Below are 19,549 nucleotides of genomic sequence, written 5' to 3'. Positions count from 1 at the left end.
AATAGATGTTCACCGAAATGAGTGTTTTATCTATCATAAGTTAATAATAAGATACAATAAACTTCAAATAATATTAAAAATAAATATTATATTTAAAAGAATAATATATGTAACAATCCTCAAAACAAACCACAATAAAGACAGATTTTACTTATCTTTAGTTCAATGTTTATTTAAAGCAAAATCAAATGAATAAATTAAGAATTAATTAATATATAGTAACATGGTAATAAATGTGGGATTTTGCCTTTATTAATAATAATTAGGCAAATACAGAAAATGTGAGCCCTGCCGAATATCAAAAGAAATCTGTGATTTTTAAGCTCTCCATTTTGGTGTTTTTGTATAAGTAAAGAAGATAAAGATTTAAACTTTACATTTGGTTAACAGAAATATGCAGAGCTTCAAATCAACATCTATTTTGAGGCGTTTTCTGCAGAAATCCCGGTTGGTTTCTCAGTCCAGAAGCTTTTGCGGTGTTTCTAGCAATGTCCTAATCGATGAACCAGAAAGCACAGTGAGCCATTTAAGATTCTATGATGAAAAACCCCATTTTTTTTGGTATTGTAATAATGATTGTATGAGTTGTATTTCTCAGGTTTTAGTGGAGGGGAAAGCTTCTTCAAGAACAGCAATTCTTAACAGACCCCATGCGTTAAATGCCATCAATTATTCAGTTGTTAGTTTTTTACCCTTTTACTTTTTTGCTCTCTTTTTGGATTTTTGATTTATACCCACCAAGGGAAATCGGTGTTTATATGTTGAATTGGCTCTTGTTTTGGCTTCAGGCGTCAAGGTTGATGAAGCTGTACAAAAATTGGGAAGATGATCCTGATATTGGATTCGTGTTATTGAAGGTAATCTGTTGAGTAAAATCATATTTTTTATTTGACACTTTTATATTGCTCCGCCTATTATTGTTTTGCAAGATAATTTTAAGGTGAATTTACTTATATGTTAATCTATTGAGTAGTACTGAGGTTATTCTTTATCTTCGAAGGGAAATGACAGGGCATTTTCTGCTGGTGGTGACATTGTCTCTCTTTATAATTTGCTAAAACAAGGTACAGTGCATAATTTTGACTGCTGTAATTCACGAGTGCAAACTTATTGAACTTCGTTTCGTATCAGCCTTTGTATCAATAAATCACTCAATTTAAATTTATCAGTTAAACTTTTTTTTGACATGACAATATAAATTATTTTTTATGCCATTTATACATAAATGGAGTTTGCCCCATTAAACTCAAGTCAGCAGATCGAAGTTTATAAACACATCTAAATTATTCTGATTCAAAAAGATAAGAACAGTACAATCCATCACCTGAATAATGACAACTCTGAGAGCCATTGCTATGCATATTCTTCCTTTGTTTATTATTTTAATCATGAACATGGCATAAAAAATAATTTATTTTTTTTCATATCAGTTTTTTCAATAATAAATTTAGTTGAGTGATTTTATTGATACAAAGGTCTAAGTTGAGTGATTTTATTGATACAAAGGTCTAAGTTGAGTGGTTTTATTAATTACAAAACAAACTTTAATACTTTGCTAGATAAATTTTCAAAGTTGATTGTTGAGATATTAACTCGTAATTCACAATGATTTTATTCATATTCTGCTACATTGCAAGTGATATATAGTTGAGCAGAATTTTCTGAGTAGGAACAATTAAGATGATTCTGGTTGATCATATGTATAAACTGCAGCGAGTGTCTTAACTATTGCTGCCAATCTTCTTTTAGCTCAATTTTTAATTTAATCTTCTCCAGCCTTTGTTTAATATTGTTTGTGTTGGATGGATGCAGGGAATTTTCAAGATTGTAAAGAATTCTGTTGGACAATATATAGCTTAATATATGTTGTTGGCACATACTTGAAACCACATGTAAGTATGATTATTATTCAAACATCAGATACTAATTGAAGCTGTTGACTTGAATTTCTTTTGTTTCTACCCATAATATAAGTATCAAGAACTTTTTTTGTATTAACTAGTCTTTGATATAGTCCAGTGCCTTGTAAAATTTAACTGAGTATCCAGACTAACACAGCACAAATTTATGCTATATTTGGAACCTAAGAGTTTCTAAAATGTAGAAGTTCCATTAGGCGGACAATCATCAAGGATGGATCTCCCTTACACAATCAACATACTCATACTAATGGTAGACTTGTCGCTAGCTAATTTGGAAATGAAAGAAGTGTACTGAAAGCCATGGTAATTGTTTGATCATCACACTGATAGCTTCAATAGTTCACTGAAAAGTTTGTGGTTTGGTATTTCACCTGTTAGTAATTCAGTATCGTATGCTAGGCCTCCTTCACCATGACATTAGTTGCTTAGCCGTTTGTGCTACCCTTCGCCCGATATTGTCTTGGTTACTGCTTCCGCCTCTTTAAGCATGAAAATCCAATGCTTACTGTTATGTCGAGACCTTTGTACTTTTGGCAGGCAGTTTTAAGGATACTATTTAGAGGAATATCTAGATCATTTAGCAGATAGCTCAGTTCCGTTGATTAGATTCTCTCCCATCTTACTGTGGCTAAGATGCTCAGAGACAACACTTTGACGGTTAATTACACCAACCACTTTCTGATTAAACAAGTGTTCAATGAGTTAGATGTGTCTTGCCAAACTTTGATGAATCATATTTAGAGTCAAAATAGGAACTCAGTAACTTTATTTATGCTAACTGCTTTACAATCTTCCAAATTGTGCCTGTTGAAGGAAATGTAATTTGTCACATTATATTTGACTTACCCTAGGATAAATGCTGATTTGATCCAATTGTTGTAGATATTCAACTCCATTTTGTTAAAATTTATTTATCATAAGATATTTTCAGCTTTCCTTAACATTTTTTTTTTCTTTTTTTTCTGTTGTTTATCATAGAGTTGTTTCTTCAAAAATGTTTGAAACATCATTTTCCAGACTAGAATTCTGGAGTGCATTTGATTGTACTTAGGAGTATTATCTTTGTTGCTTTATATCTTTCTATTAATTAGAAGTTCGTGCACACTTTCTGATTTTGGTTACTTTGCTCTTTTGCATCCTCAATTCTGTGTTACAACTTAGAAGTGTTAGAACTTAGGAGTATTGCATATTCATTACTCATCATACTTTTGTTGACATTAACTTGTCACTGGACACTATTTCAAAAACCATGCAGGTTGCTCTTTTGAATGGAGTTACCATGGGTGGTGGGGCTGGCATCTCTATTCCTGGAACTTTCCGTGTCGCAACTGAGAAAACTGTATGGAAAGACTAGTCAAGTTTTATTTGTTTTAGCTTTTACTTTGTTGGTTCAAAATTAATTCTCCTAGTCCAAGAATTTCTAGACTACATTTCTTAGCAATGTTAAGTTTCATTTGTGCTCATTCTTATATCTGTGTAGTGATTTCACGTATCATGAACTTTATGTTCTTCTATTTAAAAATTATAAGTTATATGTTGATGGCTCTATACTGTATCAGATAAAGTGCAAGCATGTTCTCTGGATACAAGTAGTGATTGCTTTTTCCTTAAAAATCACACTTTCTCCTCCTGGAACTAAAATCCTTCTCTGCTTTCTACTTCTTGTATAATTCAATTTTTTGATAAAGGGCAGAATCGACACATGAAGGCCTATGTATGAAGACTTTGGAGTGTAGTGAATCTTTATTAGACCTGAACAGCTATTTCCAAGCCCAAGAACTGCATCTCTTGCTTTTCATTCTCATTCCCATTAGAATAATTCTATTAATGGGAATGAATTGGGATTGTACCTGGTTGAGACAATTGAAACATTTGGACTGTTCAGTACTTGAGAAGTAAGAAAAAATTGTTCTCCTTTTCTCTTAAGACTGCTACTGGTTCCTTGGTATCCTGAAAGTGACAGGTGGAATAGTCATGTAGAAGAAACATGAACACTTGTATCCCTTTCGAGAGATGGGGGGAACGGGGGAAAAAGATAAGGTAGACTATTTCATTCTATTTCCTCCCTTTTTACAGCTTCATCGACGGACAAAAGAAGAGAAGTTAAAGAAAGGGGCAGTTTAGTCCTTGATAGTCCTTTTTGAGACTCTAGTCTGATCCCCAATCAAGAAACAAAAGAAAAAGGAATGTGATAGCTTGAATAGTTGGTTTCTATAATGATAGGTCAAAGCAAGATTTTCTCAAGAATCTGATTCATTCTGTAGAAACTCATCAATTGGATGTAACACCTTAAGATCAAAGATAGGGAGAGACGTGCAGTGAAGGCTGACCTGATGAGATTTATGTTTTAATTATTCCTGAATACTTGTCATTTACAGTACAAATTGAATAGAAAATCTGCTTTGAGAACTTATTTATGATTTCGTGCTTAACCCTGTAAATGAACAAATAGGTAGTCTTTCAGCTGGGAATGGGGTGAGAAACTCATAAACCATATTAGGATATACATCATATGGGCGGAAATGAAGCATAAAATTGCATTTCCTCTATGATTGATCTCAGGTTCAGTTCCTTATTATTGTAGTTTTTGAGGCAAAGACATTATGCTGCATCCAAGCATTTAAAAGGTCAATGTTTCAGCCAGTTTATGTGCTACCGCTGTATTTTAGGCTTCATTTATATCTGTATTTGGTTTCTTAAGGGAGAAGTTCGAATCGTAGTGCAACAAACTTATACAGCGAACTTTTCCTCTGGCTCTTTTCTTTTTTCTCCTTCATTGATTGTTTTGGCCACTTCTCTATTTTATTAGCTATAATCTATTCCTGAGTTAATACCGAGTTCATTTTATAAAATTCATTATTTTCTCTTCATATATTAAAGGCTCTATATTGGTGAACTTTCTCTTATACCAAAAAGTGAAATAGTAATTATGTTTATTTATTATTAAATCTTTTGACTCCTTGTGAAGAAGCTTGTTTATTTCCATTTTATGTGATTTATAACGATAGATTTAGCATTTTTAAAGTCCAGAAACCATTAGATATCTTGGTCTTATTGCAAGGTTATAATCTAATTTTGATTTTCTCAAGAACTAAATGAATGCGTAGGTAAATAAGTCAGAGATTTTTTATTGAACTCAAAAGGGTCTATTAATTTTGGACAGTGCTAGGTGATAATTTAGGTGTTTCAACTTTCAAGTGCTGTAAGTTCTTAATTTTTCACAGTTCTTATAGGGTATTGGGTGTTGCATCATGTAGGTATTTGCCACACCAGAAACATTGATTGGTTACCATCCTGATGCTGGGGCTTCATTTTACCTTTCTCGCCTCCCTGGTTATTTGGGTAAATTCTTTTGCTGATCTCATGCTGTGATTTGGATTCATTAGTAACTTCTATCAGGTCATATCGCTGAGCGCCTTTGATGATGAATTATCTAATTTGAAACTATTTTTCTGATCCCCCTCTCTACACACACCTTCTTTCTCAATCTCAAATTCTTTCTTAGTTTAGGGTAGTTGAGTCTACACGTAAGAGATATCCATTTTCTATGAGGAAAAGAAACATGTCAATATCTGGACACTTTATATATTTGTTATCGAATTATCTGCATTAAGCGTGATGTTCTTTTTTATTTCATCTTACATTTCCCAATCTCCTTGGGAAGTAAGCTTTTGTGCCTCCTCCTGCTGCATGTATTTTGGAGATTACGGCTCTTCGCTTGTGCTTTCCTCTGTTCAGTATTTTTCTGAACTACCTTTATTGCATTTAACTTCGTACCATGATGTTAATATGTGGCTCCCTAAATTTGACTATTTATTATCTTTAAATGGTTTCCGACTAAAATTACAAGGCCTTTTATTTGTAGATATCACTGATAAATGATAAGTCAACATGCTAGTCGCTAGATCATGTAGGATAACTAAATTTTGATTTGCAGGAGAGTACCTGGCCCTTACTGGAGATAAGATCAGTGGAGCAGAAATGATTTCCTGTGGGCTTGCTACACATTACACACACAGTGCAGTAAGTTCTGTGCTTAATTTGTTTTGCACCTTGGTGCCAACAGCCTACTTGGGTTATTTGATAATAGTTCTAGAAACTTCTTATCTTCCCTCTCCATTCATCTCAGAAAATTCCCTTAATTGAGGAACAACTTGGAACGTTGATTACTGATGATCCATCAGTGATTGAAAGATCTCTTGAAAATTGGGGAGAGATTGTCCATCCAGAACCGGAGAGTATACTTCACAGGTACCTGTCATCCTTGATAAACATGTGAAATGAATGTCCAAAAATATGTTGGTTCTCGTTTTAAGTGTTATAGGGGTGGATTGATACAGATCACCGTTTTATGTTATGGGCTGCTTTCAGATTTGAATCACCTTTTCTAGTAGTTAATCAAGCATGTATTGCTCCAGTCAGTTGATTCCAAAAAATACCCTACATCTTCAGGAACCCCCTTCATATTTCTTATCAGACATAGAAATGATCCCTTGGCTGCAGCCTTGCTTCATCATTTTGCTTGCTGTAGGAAAGCAAGTTATAGATTTGATTGGATGAGAAACTTGCAATCATTTCTTGTAACATTTTTATGCTAGTAAAAAAGAAAGGATTGCAAGTCAATCTTTCTTTTTTTTCTTCTAGGAATCAAATTGGTAGTTTCTAGCAAATTGTTTTATTTTTAAACAGAGAAAATCCTGCAACTATCTCTTCAAATTAACTTCGCATAGGTTTCAAGTGCCAGAAGTACTTATTATTTTCTTTATAGAGGTCGTGTCACCAACTTTACCTTGAGTTGTATAGAATGCGTCAACTGGTGGAGCAAAATTTCAGCTCTCCGAAACATACATTACATATGTCATATGGAAACTTTTGTGGCTCCTGATAACTTTTTTCATGGTTCCGCATGGATCTTTTGGTCAATGTAATTAATCTTATTCTTTAACCTGTATTTTCTCATTGAGTTGTGCATGATCTTGCTTGCAGATCACTTTTTATTTTGATAGCTTTAACTAATCCATCTCTCTCTTTCTTTAGGATTGAAACTCTTGATAAATGTTTCAGCCATGACACAGTCGAAGAAATTATTGATGCATTGGTGAGCATATAGCTCCTCTGTGTGTGTATCCGTGTTTTCCTTATTCTGTGAAGGTCTCTGAATGATACAAAGTTCCGTACATTGATTGATTTTAATTTGTGTGATATCTCTAATGGGAAAAGAAAGAACGGGAGCTCTTGAACAAAATATCTTAATTTCATCTAGACTGGGGTGTGAAGGCTATATTACCGAGTAAGAAACTTTACTGGATGGACATAGAATCATAATGAGAACAGTAGAAACATAATTCTTTAAAATAATGGTGGTGTCTGGGTAAATTTACTCTCATATTGATAATTTTACCAGAGACATGCTATCTTGCACCAGCACAAGTATTGGGTAACTCTGGCTCCCAAATCACTTAACTTTTTCTGTCTCTGCTGGATTTGAAGCCTGATCTTCCATGTTTTCATACACTTCTTCGACTGTTAGGCTACATTCTTGGGTGGTAGAAGAAACATAATTGAATTGATCTATACAATTACGTTCAGCATCTGATTACTTTGCTTTTAATACCTTGGCCTTCACAATTACCACTCTTGAAAAATCTGGAAAAAGAAAACAAGGATCATTGTTCAGCCTTCTCTTTGCTTGCTCCCTGATGTTCTATAAGTGCGTATAGATCTAAATGCTGTTGCCACACTAAATTGTGTCAAACTGTCAATCATTCTTTGGAGAAAGTACATTGTGGAGATCCCAACTTCCCATAAGCTAAAATGTATGGAGAGGCCTTCCCTTAATACATCTTTTTGACAATTGTACAAGCTGAGTCATTGAAATCAGCTATACATGTGAAAGTTTTTAGTCACAGGTGTGATTACATTTCTAAAAAGAAACTTAACTTATGTCAGGAGAGCGAGGCAGCCAAGCAAGATGCATGGTGTGTGGCAACACTGAGAAAACTACAAGAAACATCCCCACTGAGTTTAAAGGTTTCACTCAGATCTGTAAGTTCTAATTCTTTTTTTGTTTCAGATAGAATATTCTCTCTTCCAGCCAGCAGGGCATTGTGAGATGACCATCCACTAATGCCTACTCTCAGATCCGTGAAGGCAGACATCAGACTCTAGACCAGTGCCTAAGGCGTGAGTATCGAATGTCAGTACAAGCTTTATCTGGACAAATAACTAGCGACTTCCGTGAGGTAATATATCTTTGCAAAACAAAAAATCTCAGTTTTACATCCGTGGATGATCATCACTGTGCATAAATAATATCTTCTTATCAGGGGGTTCGTGCACGGCTTGTGGATCGAGATCTTGCACCTAAGGTAAACCAATATGTTATTTCAGTGAATAATGATCCTCTTTAACCTTGGAGTGCGTTTCTTGATTTATGTTAAAACGTGCAGTGGGATCCTCCAACGTTGGAAAAAGTAACGGACGACATGGTAGATCAGTACTTTTCTCGGTTAACAGCATTTGAGCCTGAACTGGAGCTACCAACACAACAGCGAGAAGCATTTACATAACTTTTGGGTAGGGAAACTCCTCAACTTTGAAGATAACAGAAGAAAATAGGAAAGTTATATCAGTTATCTTTTCTTCACATTACAAACACTGAGCAATTAGCATTTGCAAATCTGCTCTTTTCTATATTGAAAATTACCAATGATATGGCCTTGGCAAATTGCCCAAATGATGTGACTGCTTGTTCTTTTTTTCATCTTCTTGTCCTGGAAGATTTTCAGAGGAATTTACTTGTATACATCAACAGTATTACAAAAATATATATTCAGTTGTTATTCTAAGCAAAAATATATACCGTCGTTATTATATGATATAAAAGGACTGTGCTGTCAATATCAAAGAAATTAAACTCTTTTCGAAGTGGAACCCTCTTATGAATAGTGGGAGGGATAGGTAAATTCAAGTCATTACTTTTGTCTATTTCTTTCTGTGTTGGGGTGGGAAGATGGTTAGCTTTTTGCTTTTCTACATACCATTACACCTCTCAAGGGGAATACACAACCTATATGTATGTATATAAGCAATTATTTGTATACATTATGGAATTTTACTGTTTTATTCAGCATATCAAAATTGACTGACCAGTTCTGGTCCTAAGGATTTCACAACATTGCTCCCACCCAAGGAGACAAATTCATAAAAGAAATAATTAAACAGGATGTAGTTGCAGGAGCTTCAAAGGCACACCATCTTTTCAACTTTCTTTGCTGGCCTTGTATGCGTTAACAAGTTGCGTTTGTGTATCTCCTGAAACTGGGGCATGCTCTCTGTATTCCATTGTGAACTCACCTTTCCCCTGCATGAAACAAAACAATGATTTGTATCACTGAAGTTCACTAAGCAAACAGAGCACTGAGGTCGGTATCACATCTCACTATGCAGTATACGCAGTATACCACTCACTTGTATGACAAAATTAAAATTGTAATGGCATTATCCATCATTTTTCTCTTCTCCTGTCTTCCTTTCACTCCTACTATGTCCAGAAGCTTAAAAAAAATTGGAATCACCACCATTCTTCCTTCCCCTTGATTCGATAAAAGAGTTCTATTGAGGAACTGGAAACAAAATTACTGACCTGTGTCATTGATCGAAGAGATGTTGAGTACCCAAACATCATATTGAGAGGAACCTGAGAAATAAATAGTATAACCTCAGCTTTCAGAAGACAGAAAAGAGATGCTCATAACTCAGGCAATAATACTTCCAGAACAAATGCATACTGTTCCAAGGCTGAAAGAAGTCAAGAACGAATTTTTCCTTTGTCCCTTACAAGCCATGTAAATTAACAATTCTTGTGCTGTTGTGCATCAGTCTCAAAATAACAAGCATATGCAAGTAACATGAAGAACACTAATCTACATGGAAACAATCTCTCATAACTATTCCATCTTCCCTTGCATGAAAACTAATCTGTTTCAGACACCGTTTAGCTAAGGTATTAATTATTAGATAGAAACACAAAAATTATGCATGACGCATCTTTCTCACACAACTTTGTCACACATACTTGAAAGCTATAATAAATATCATTGGGAAGTACAACAAAATCTGATAGGGGAGTAGGTCAACCACATTAATAAAAGTTAAAACTGTGATAAACAAGTGTCAAACACACGCCTTGTGACGCGTGTGCCAAAAACTATTACTAAGAAGCCCCAATACAAACAAGTAGAAGATACATGACTAGCAATTTTATAAGCCAATTCTGTACCGAAAAAAGGAATGAACAATTGATTAATGGAGCTGTATTCTAAGTGGTTTTTCTATAATTACATCACATAAAGTCATCCGAACAGAATAAAGAAAGAGAGGATAGAAAACAGACATATCAACAGCAATACATGCTGACAGCAACAGGCACCAGAATCAATTCTAAATACAGCTGAAAGAGCAAAGAATGATAGACATACATTGGCAGTAATTACAGAGTCATCTCCTTCCTGGTCATTGCCGATTATGACACCTTTCCTCCTGTGAGAACAAGAAAAAGAAGTGGTTAGAAAAGCATAAATCACATTCTCAAATCTCAATAACAAAGTCCCAGAAAGAACTCAAAGAGATTACTTATTGATATCCCCAGTAACAGTGCCCTGAAATTCTGTTGGCACTTTTATATCCACCAGCATCACAGGTTCTAAAATTATAGGCTTGGCTGCAGTATAACACTGTTTTGCAATAAAATTAGTGATACACATGGGTAATCATAAAATCACTGCAAGCATAGGAAACTTAGATAAAGCTCACCAAGCTAAGAAAAGAGAGGAAGGCTGGGAAGTTGGAGGTACAAACAAACATAACAGAAATAGTCTAGGGTCAATAGGATGAATGTCTTACCTGTCTAAAAGCATAAATAGAAGCTAATTTGAATGCAAGTTCACTTGAATCAACATTATGTGAGGCACCATCCGTCAAAACAACACGGATATTTTCAACAGGATGACCAATCAGAGAACCCCTGGAACACAGGAAGATCCAGACTTCTAATCAAATTAAAAAAAGAACACCTAAACAAACTAGTCCAAGCAAGTCAATGACCAAATCTCCAATAAATCATGCATCGACTAAGCTATGATAGTTCATAAGCAATTACTATATAATAACAGCACATGCTAGATTCTTGACTTGAAGAAAAAGCAGCAGGTGTATCTCAGTGTCTCCAGGCAAGTCATAATTTAAAACAATAAAACTAGAGAAAGAAAACTTACGAATTGGCAGCCTCCCTGAAACCCTTTTCAATTGCAGGGACATAGTTTGACGGAATAGTTTGTCCTACAAGCATGTTCTCAAATTCAAACTTACTGCCTGACCCTGGTTCAAGAGGTTCAACATACCTGTGGAAAACAACGCATTGAGGAAACATGAATATCAACAATGCCACAAAATTGAATTATGAAAATATAAACAGCTACCCTCCCAAACCAACTCTCTCAGAGACAATTCAACATACTCTTGTTTATTGCAGATTTAATGGAGGTCAATGTTGAATTACTCCTTAAAGTTAAAGCTGTGATCTATTATACCAGCCAAAGAGAGCAGCCTATGCATGGGGATCTGTAACTGAGCCGCCAACTGTAAGCATTATAGATTTACAATCCAAGCTAGAAACAGGAACTTTGTTGTGGAGAGGGGGCTACGGGCAGAGAGGGGGATTTAGTTTAGGTTACAAGATTTAGAGTACTCTGTCAGGGGGCTGCAATCCGCCCAAGTCAAGATATTAGAACAATGAGGAGCCATATTTGCAACCACAAAGAAAATGGATCTCGGGCTTAACTTTAGAACCTGGCTCCTGAGATGAGGATTGCCCAAGACAATATAAAGAGAGCAATTTAGTCTTGATCAATATGGAACATTCTAAAATACTACTCCACAATTGGGGATGGACATACAGAGCAAGGGCAACAGCACATGGGAACCCAACAGAGGGCAAACCAAGAATAGAGATGATTTCCATCTGATACCACGTGAAGAACATGGATCTTGGCCTTACTCAACTCCAAAAACTAGACTTTGTGATGCTGATTAATCAAAGACCATCTGAGACAATGGTCAATTCCCTTCATCAACGAAAGAAGCCCAGAATTGAACATCTGATGATGGGACAATATAAATTAAGGCCCAACATTGTGTAAACAAAGAAAAGAGATAAGTTTGCCTTTGCTACTCTTTTCTCACAGCCCAAAGAAAACTAATCAACTTTATGATCAGGCACTAAAGAAGATACCAAATATTCTATGGAAATTATCAGGCATACAATTAGTAGAGAAGGTGCGGAACAGTTGGAAATCATATAACTAGCATTAGCTCTCCCCGTTCTACTTGCCCGTCATTTCATAATGGTAATTATTTATAGGCACTTTCAGTTGCATGCGATAAGCTATCAAGGAAATAACAAAAGGGACTTGCCAAAATGATATACATCTACACTTACCCAATTACTCTACCATATTGACCTTGCCCACCACTTTGCTTCTTGTGTAGATAATCAAAATCTGCTCGCTTAGTGATGGTTTCCCTGAAGTTTACACGAGGCTTTCCAACCTGAGCTTCAACCTAAAGAAACAACAAGATAGTAAGAAAAGGATCAAACAAACGATGATCCCAAAAAGAATGACTATTTGTGGAAGAAAATAAACCTTATATTCTCTCCGGATGCGCTCAACATATATGTCCAGATGCAGCTCCCCCATGCCAGATATGATTGTCTGCTCAGAAAACCATTGAGATGTTCAGGGATTCTCCCCATAAAGATCAATAATTCACATAACATTCAAAATATGGAGCCCCCATCTAGGGTAGACAAAAAATACCTCACCACTCTCAGCATCTAAACCCACACGGAATGTAGGATCCTCCTTCTGAAAACGATTCAAAGCTTTTGAAAACTGCCAACCAAACAGACACAACAATTATAAGAGGCTCAAAGAACAATCGCAAGAGTGTACACCTTATAGACCCAACAGAACAACAGGTTCTACTATGACCACTCACTTGTCCACCAGAGTCTTTAGAAACAGGTGAAACAGCTAATGACATCACTGGTTCAGGTACATTCATAGAAGTCATAGTATATTTGACTGATCCATCAGTAAAAGTATCCCCTGCAAATGGATCAGACCTAAGCATCAGAATACATCATAATGGAAAGATCTCAGCCTTTTCTAATCAAATCGACTTGAGCTAGAGAATAGGATGTTACCTGATGCACAATCTACGCCAAACACAGCAACTATCTGCCCAGCATGAGCCTCTTGGATATCCTATTATTAGAGTTGATATACATTTCTCAGAGTTAAGAAAGATGGGGAATCTAGATATACTGATATTGCAGGGAAAAGAATCCTTTTTTCCCTTCTAAAATCTCTGAAAAAATCCTGTAAGGTTAATTCAATTTAAGAGTAACACAAAATATCATCCTGACATAGTAAGATTTGTATCTAATAAAGAAGTCAAAAGGACAAGGTGTGAATGACAAACCTCCATCTCATTTGAATGCATTCTCACCAAGCGAGGAATCTACAAAAAAATTAGTTGAACGTTAGGTTATAATAGCAAAATAATATATAGACTAATTTGCTAATAGTATGCAATAATGTCGAGCACATTTTCCATGTAAATAGATCACACATCCACAATTGAGTGGGTGACTAAAAAAAGACCTACATGGTTAAGCAATCGATCTCGGTATCCACATCACAAAGTAGAGAACAATTCTGTTCAAATATTATTCCCCTTGCAGAATTTCTTTACAACAAATAAACACTTCTAACTTCCTTTGGAACTACCACCGATTCAACCAGCTCCAAAACCAAAGGAACTGCTATTCTTGGTGTAAATAGATTCTTAACAATTACAAATAAATTTCCCGTTATGTATATCCCCTATATTTTATATACCTATTTGTAGGTTTTAACAACTTGGTCTCCTTTTACTTCCCGCGAGTATTTTTGCAAGTTCACATCTCTTTCCAATTAATTCTAGTATCTTAGCTGAGGCCATATCTCAACCCAATTGTGCCTTCCTACCTGGATAAATTCTAAGTTCCCCTTTTTGTGCTAATAGCTGATGCTTTGTTGCAGTAATTCAGAAAACAAGGCGGATGTTTTTTTATATGAATAAATGGAAATTTAATGAAAAATCTGCATCCCAGATTGGCAGTTCACTAATTTTTTGCACAAAGTTAACTTTCAGTAATAGCCAATAGAATGAATTCGTGAACAAGCAAAGCAAAAATACGATTTCTTTTTCAACAAGCAGAACAACATTCGTAGAATAGAACAAACAAGAAAATATTTTTGATTCAGTAAGATTAAAATTGTTCAGAGAAGAGTACACGTCACATGATTGACCAGAAAACCAAGAAAAGGCAGAATGTTTCATAAATCTGTGAACTTTAGTAAACATGAATGCAACCATGAATCCATCCAAAGAAATTTATACAATAACAACACCGCCCCAATCCAAAATAGTTTGCATCGGGTATCAATATCCTCAATGTCCAAAAACATTAATTCCAGTAGACAACAAAAATTCAAGGGGTGAAACTACTAACACAAATATACACAAGATTTACAGAGATCATCAAAAGCAATTATTTTTACGTTGATTTAAGATTCTTAAAATCAGCATAAGGTCAAGGGAAATGCATTCAGATGCTAAACTAACATGACATATTTTGGTTCAAATGAGCTGCTTTGATATCAGGAAGATGAGCTGGACTGAACTCACCTTAATCTTCTTTCCCGTGTTCACGTTGATTATAAAATCGCCCTTCCGGATGACACCTTCATAGATTCTTTGATGGAAGATTATGTTAAAATGTGTGGTCCTTGCTAAGTGCACATACGGAGAAAACAATTGCACAAGAAATAAGTTTATACCTTAAATAGGTCAATTGACCAAAACGTCCTTCCTCTAATTTAAATGCCAGGGCAACCAAAGGGCCAGAAGGGTTTCCGGTTAAGGTAACCTAGCAACAAATGAGCACGAGGCTTAAACTCTACATCCGTACATGGAGAAAAGAAAGGTAAAAACTCAACCAAAAATATTATCAACTAACCTTCTCTTCATCCTTCGTTTGATCCAGAGCATAGTTGCTAACTTCAACTGGACAAGGCAAGTAACTGAGAACGCCATCAAGAAGTGTTTGAACTCCCTGTTTAGCACAAAATAACAGAAAGCATAAATTAAAACTGCAGCCACTGAAATATAAAAGAATTATACATTTAATGTCACTTGAAAATCAAGAATGGAATTGGGCATATGGTGCCAAATCAAGCATCAGAAAAGAAAATATAGCCAAGCAACAACAGGAATAAGTTAGAACTGCAAGAATGAGAACAAGCAGGCATGGACCTAGATTTACACCAGTAGAAACAAAATCAATGAGCAAGGAGATAAAATTTCACAACAAAACAATTAGCCAGAAAAAATGTACATTGAAAAAATTGAGCTGAAAACGGAAAGGATGGACATCAAGTACTAATTACTTAACAGTTGTAATCATTAAGGAATTAGTCTTGAGAAGAATATATCATGGTCACAGCTAGTTGTCAGAATACTTCCGCCTTGCATTTTTCTAAGCTCTAAAATGATCACATTGTAATTGATGAGAAATTTGATCCAGGTTCAAATGATTAACCTTCATGAAAGATGACAAAGTTTCACACAAGCCCAGTTATTTTGATATTCAATTTGGCGAGGTCGACCTAAGAAGAAAAATTACACCTGTGGAATTCAGTGGGAAATAACAATAATCATTCCGGTAAATTTATGCAACTTACATATTTTTCACATAACACAAAAGCCCAAGATATAGCCAATATCAATTTAAGATCAAAATTTTGCATCCCATATTTAGTTAATCAGTGAAAAAAACAGCACCTTGTTCTTGAAAGCACTACCCATAAAAAAAGGAACAAACTTCCGTGCTATTGTCGCTCTCCTTATGGCTGCCTGATGAACACAGAAAGAAAATTAAACAAACAGGGTAATGGGAGAATGAACGTCTCAAGAGCAAGATAAAGACAGTAGTCAAGGATCCATAACAGCAAATTACTTTACCAATACCAAGTACTGCAATATTTATTGTATTAACAGTAGACATTAATGTAGGTTAAGCACTTTGACATAGTCTGTGTTAAAAGATAAGGCTAAGCGTAAAGTCGTGCAATAACAATCAATTAATCTAGTTCAGGTAAATAACCCTGTCCACCACTACAGAATCTCAGCTCCCAGTCCTATGCTCACACAAATAAATGGTACACAGGAAAGAATATTACACAAAAGAAGATGAAATGCCCTTTCAAACTATCACCAAACCTCCCTCATTGTGCTTGTTTCAATTGAGAACCCACAAAGCATTCAACTGCTATACTTCCACGCTCTACAATGACTATGCTAAGCAGCGTGAAACAGTCACTTTTAATTTCATTCCCGATAAGATTAACAAAGCTTGCACGTTTGGCTCAAAATTTGAAATTGGGTATTTATATGTCGTTGCATCCTCAGAGTACACAAGATATAAAAATCTACTATTTGAAAACGAAACATGTGTCCTAAACATAATGTATACTTCTGAAAGGTAACAAATGGAAACACCCCACAACAAGGTTGTAATTTCCTTGTAAACAAGATTGACTAATGTGTACAGACCTCAAGATCAGCAGATGATATAGGCTCATCGTTCAGAAATGATTCGGCAAGCTTATCATCAACCTCAGAGACTGCTTCAATTAGCTCTCGCCGCTTCTCAGAAGCAATTGCTTCCATATCAGCAGGAATATCTTCTGCGACAATCTTCTCACTGCAAAAGCCAAAAATGAATATGAACCTGGTAGAGAAAATTTACCTATCATACCTAACCAAACATTTTTAAGCTAGTCACAGACCCATTGGAACCATGGAAGTAGTAAGCTTTTGACTGCACGAGATCAATAAGACCCTTGAAGTCATCTTCTAACCCAATCGGAACTTGCACAGCAGCACTGTGATGCCGAAGCTTTGCTCTTGCCTGTGCGGGAAGGAAAGAGAGCAACTGAACATACTATACTCACAGTTTCAAAGAGCTAAACTGTTATTGAGAATTCACATACAAAGTTCTAGAGGAAAGCAGCAAACCAAGAGATAATATCAGTGATAAAAATAATAAGTGCTTCCAGCCAAAGAATTAAGGCAAACACATGTCACACACAAGAAGTAAGTGAGGATGCAGTGAATCAAGTAGCAGATGTTTATAACAAAGATATTTTCTGAAAACCAACCTAATTGATCCAGGTTGCTACATTGACAGACATAAATGCTTTCAGTTAACAGCAAAACTACAAATGCTGATTTCTAGCATGAGGTCTAGTGATTTGAAACTCAAATAAGTTTATTCTGTTTTAGTTCCTTCACATATGATGACAATGAGGTTGGCCAGGCAACAAGAGAAAATGTCGCCCGGTACCAAAAGCAACAAAAAAAGGGCAACATTATTTAATTTATTTAAGGGAAAAGTTTTTAAATTAAACTTTTTAGAAGTTTAATAGGCACTCAATGATACATAACTGACCTGGTTAAGAACTTTCCAAGGGTCTGCCCCCATCCGATCAAGTTTATTAATAAAAGCAAGTCTTGGGACTTCATATCTTCTCATTTGCCTATCAACAGTGATAGATTGACTTTGCACACCACCAACACTACAAAGGACAAGAATGGCTCCATCAAGGACACGCAAGGCTCTTTCCACCTCAATTGTGAAATCAACATGACCTGGTGTGTCTATTATGTTCACCTACAACAACAAGCAGAAATAAAGAACTGAAACCAGAAAAATCACCACAATTTTTTTCTAATGACGAAACGGTTGAGGATTATTGCAATATGCTTGACTCAAAAAAAGAGAAAACATCTGCATGCAATATTATGGACAATTTACCTAGAGAAAAACCTAGGGGAAAAAACAGAAGATATAACAATGTTTCACATATCTCGCTTAGTTAAGTAAATAAACATCCACCAAGAATCTCTAGTGAACCAATCCTGACAATCTCATTTACATCATTTTTGATCGATTTGTCTAGTCAGTAAAAGTTGCTATTCCTTTATCAAGAAACTGATGAGGGATAAAACACTCATCCCAAATCCTTGTTATAACTTGTACAGAAAAAAAAATCTTTTTTGTTTTTTTCTCCACAACATATTAAAAGATCAATCAGAAACTGGAAAATCAAACTTCCATATAAACAACATTTATTCCATGGCTGCTCTATGATCTTATATAGAGCACAAATACCGAATGAAAACCTACTATGATTCAGTTGATTATGTACTTAGTCAAGGTTAATCCTTTAACTGAAATGTGGAGAAGGGAAAGTCAATATCTGATAGTTGGGAACAACAGAAAGGAAATAGACATGACAAATCTTTCTCCAACAGAACCCACAAAACACTATATGCATATTTTTCATATTACTTTCTATCTAGTATCTAACACCGACAAGATAATGAGAGGAAATCAATTTTCCTCGCATTTTCTTCATTTACCTCCTTATATTCTGCAGGCAGAAACACCAACCAGCAAGAGAGAGAAAAATTCATTGACCAATCTCATTGCTCTAAATGACAGTGGGAACAACCCTAATGTATTTGTCCTCGGGCTTTCGTCAAGTGGTATGAGCACAGCACTTGGTGTAGATATGGCTCATAGCACAGATTCGAACCTTGCCACATACAAAATCATGTAATTTAAGTGGAGAAGGGTAGAAGGGTTGGGCCATTATCCACGAGTTCCGAACAGTGCGCCACAAGCCTTTAACAATTCAATTTCAATAAATCAAACCATTTCCCCTTAAACAATTCAATTTCAATAAATCAAACCATTTCCTAGTTCTAATCAATTTTGTTACTAGCACATAAATAATTTAAAACCTAGCCGCGAAAATGATTAAGATTAGCAATCAACAGTGTTCAATGCCAAATTAGCTACTTCCACTCCATTCAAACAAAAAAACAATAATTTTGAAAAACAAAAACTGCTGAGAGTAAAATAATATATACTAAAGTCGAAAGAACATTTTTTAAGTACCTGGTAGTCCTTCCAAGTGCAGTAAGTAGCAGCAGACTGTATAGTAATCCCTTTTTCTCTTTCTAAATCCATGGAATCCATCTTTGCACCAACTCCATCTTTACCCCTAACTTCATGGATCTCATGGATCCGGCCAGTATAAAACAATACCCTCTCTGTCAGTGTAGTCTTACCGGAGTCAATATGAGCTGAAATCCCAATATTCCGTACTTTTTCGAGCGATTCCCTCCATACCGCATCTTTCTCCTCTCTCACTCTAGCGGTGGCACTACTGGCGGCGTAGTGGCGCAGCTGGAAGTTTCCGGCCAATAAGGCGGCGACTGGGGTTGGCGGTGGGTGTTGAGGAGTCAACGGTGTCCTTTTGGTTGAGGAACATAGGGTGTAGAATAGGCGCGTCGTAGAGGATCTAGCTGATCGAGCCATGGGGGTTTAGGGTTTTTGGTTAAACCCTGCGTAAATTTGCTCCGGCGTGGAAGAAATGTTTCAGAGGCTT

At 35.7% G+C, this 19,549-nt stretch overlaps 2 protein-coding genes across 2 annotated transcripts; one reads left to right on the top strand and one right to left on the bottom strand.

Moving 5' to 3' along the window:
* Positions 1 to 250: 250 nt before the first annotated feature.
* Positions 251 to 8,770, top strand: LOC107006390 (3-hydroxyisobutyryl-CoA hydrolase-like protein 1, mitochondrial). The gene is made up of 14 exons (XM_015204955.2): positions 251 to 517; positions 599 to 679; positions 789 to 857; positions 1,001 to 1,064; positions 1,813 to 1,892; positions 3,178 to 3,261; positions 5,180 to 5,264; positions 5,860 to 5,945; positions 6,052 to 6,173; positions 6,960 to 7,020; positions 7,872 to 7,967; positions 8,063 to 8,164; positions 8,249 to 8,290; positions 8,372 to 8,770. Exons 1-14 carry the CDS (start codon positions 395 to 397, stop codon positions 8,489 to 8,491), a joined length of 1,215 nt encoding a protein of 404 aa, XP_015060441.1. The 5' UTR covers positions 251 to 394; the 3' UTR covers positions 8,492 to 8,770.
* Positions 8,771 to 8,973: 203 nt separating this feature from the next.
* LOC107006383 (elongation factor G-2, mitochondrial) lies at positions 8,974 to 19,527 on the bottom strand. The gene is made up of 20 exons (XM_015204951.2): positions 19,057 to 19,527; positions 17,542 to 17,763; positions 16,880 to 17,001; positions 16,644 to 16,794; positions 15,873 to 15,944; positions 15,049 to 15,144; positions 14,870 to 14,958; positions 14,718 to 14,784; positions 13,467 to 13,505; positions 13,189 to 13,249; positions 12,981 to 13,090; positions 12,800 to 12,874; positions 12,626 to 12,694; positions 12,421 to 12,542; positions 11,198 to 11,323; positions 10,827 to 10,947; positions 10,557 to 10,657; positions 10,403 to 10,463; positions 9,568 to 9,621; positions 8,974 to 9,285 (listed from the first exon to the last, which is right to left on the bottom strand). Exons 1-20 carry the CDS (start codon positions 19,477 to 19,479, stop codon positions 9,184 to 9,186), a joined length of 2,283 nt encoding a protein of 760 aa, XP_015060437.1. The 5' UTR covers positions 19,480 to 19,527; the 3' UTR covers positions 8,974 to 9,183.
* Positions 19,528 to 19,549: the final 22 nt, after the last annotated feature.

The sequence above is a fragment of the Solanum pennellii genome, chromosome 1, assembly GCF_001406875.1.
Source record: "Solanum pennellii chromosome 1, SPENNV200".
In the NCBI taxonomy this organism is placed as follows: domain Eukaryota; kingdom Viridiplantae; phylum Streptophyta; class Magnoliopsida; order Solanales; family Solanaceae; genus Solanum; species Solanum pennellii.
Note: the sequence above shows the minus strand (reverse complement) of the source record. Positions and strands in the feature narration are given on the sequence as shown.

Bases quoted from the DNA above. Each gene is read 5' to 3' on its own strand.
- LOC107006390 (XM_015204955.2), top strand. From the start codon at position 395: ATGCAGAGCTTCAAATCAACATCTATTTTGAGGCGTTTTCTGCAGAAA. The intron at 680-788 runs GTTAGTTTTTTA...TTTTGGCTTCAG, and splicing joins ATGCCATCAATTATTCAGTT to GCGTCAAGGTTGATGAAGCT. The intron at 5,265-5,859 runs GTAAATTCTTTT...TTTGATTTGCAG, and splicing joins TCGCCTCCCTGGTTATTTGG to GAGAGTACCTGGCCCTTACT.
- LOC107006383 (XM_015204951.2), bottom strand. From the start codon at position 19,479: ATGGCTCGATCAGCTAGATCCTCTACGACGCGCCTATTCTACACCCTA. The intron at 12,543-12,625 runs GTTTATTTTCTT...TTGTTTCTTTAG, and splicing joins GCATCCGGAGAGAATATAAG to GTTGAAGCTCAGGTTGGAAA. The intron at 9,286-9,567 runs GTCAGTAATTTT...TGTTTCATGCAG, and splicing joins CTCTTCGATCAATGACACAG to GGGAAAGGTGAGTTCACAAT.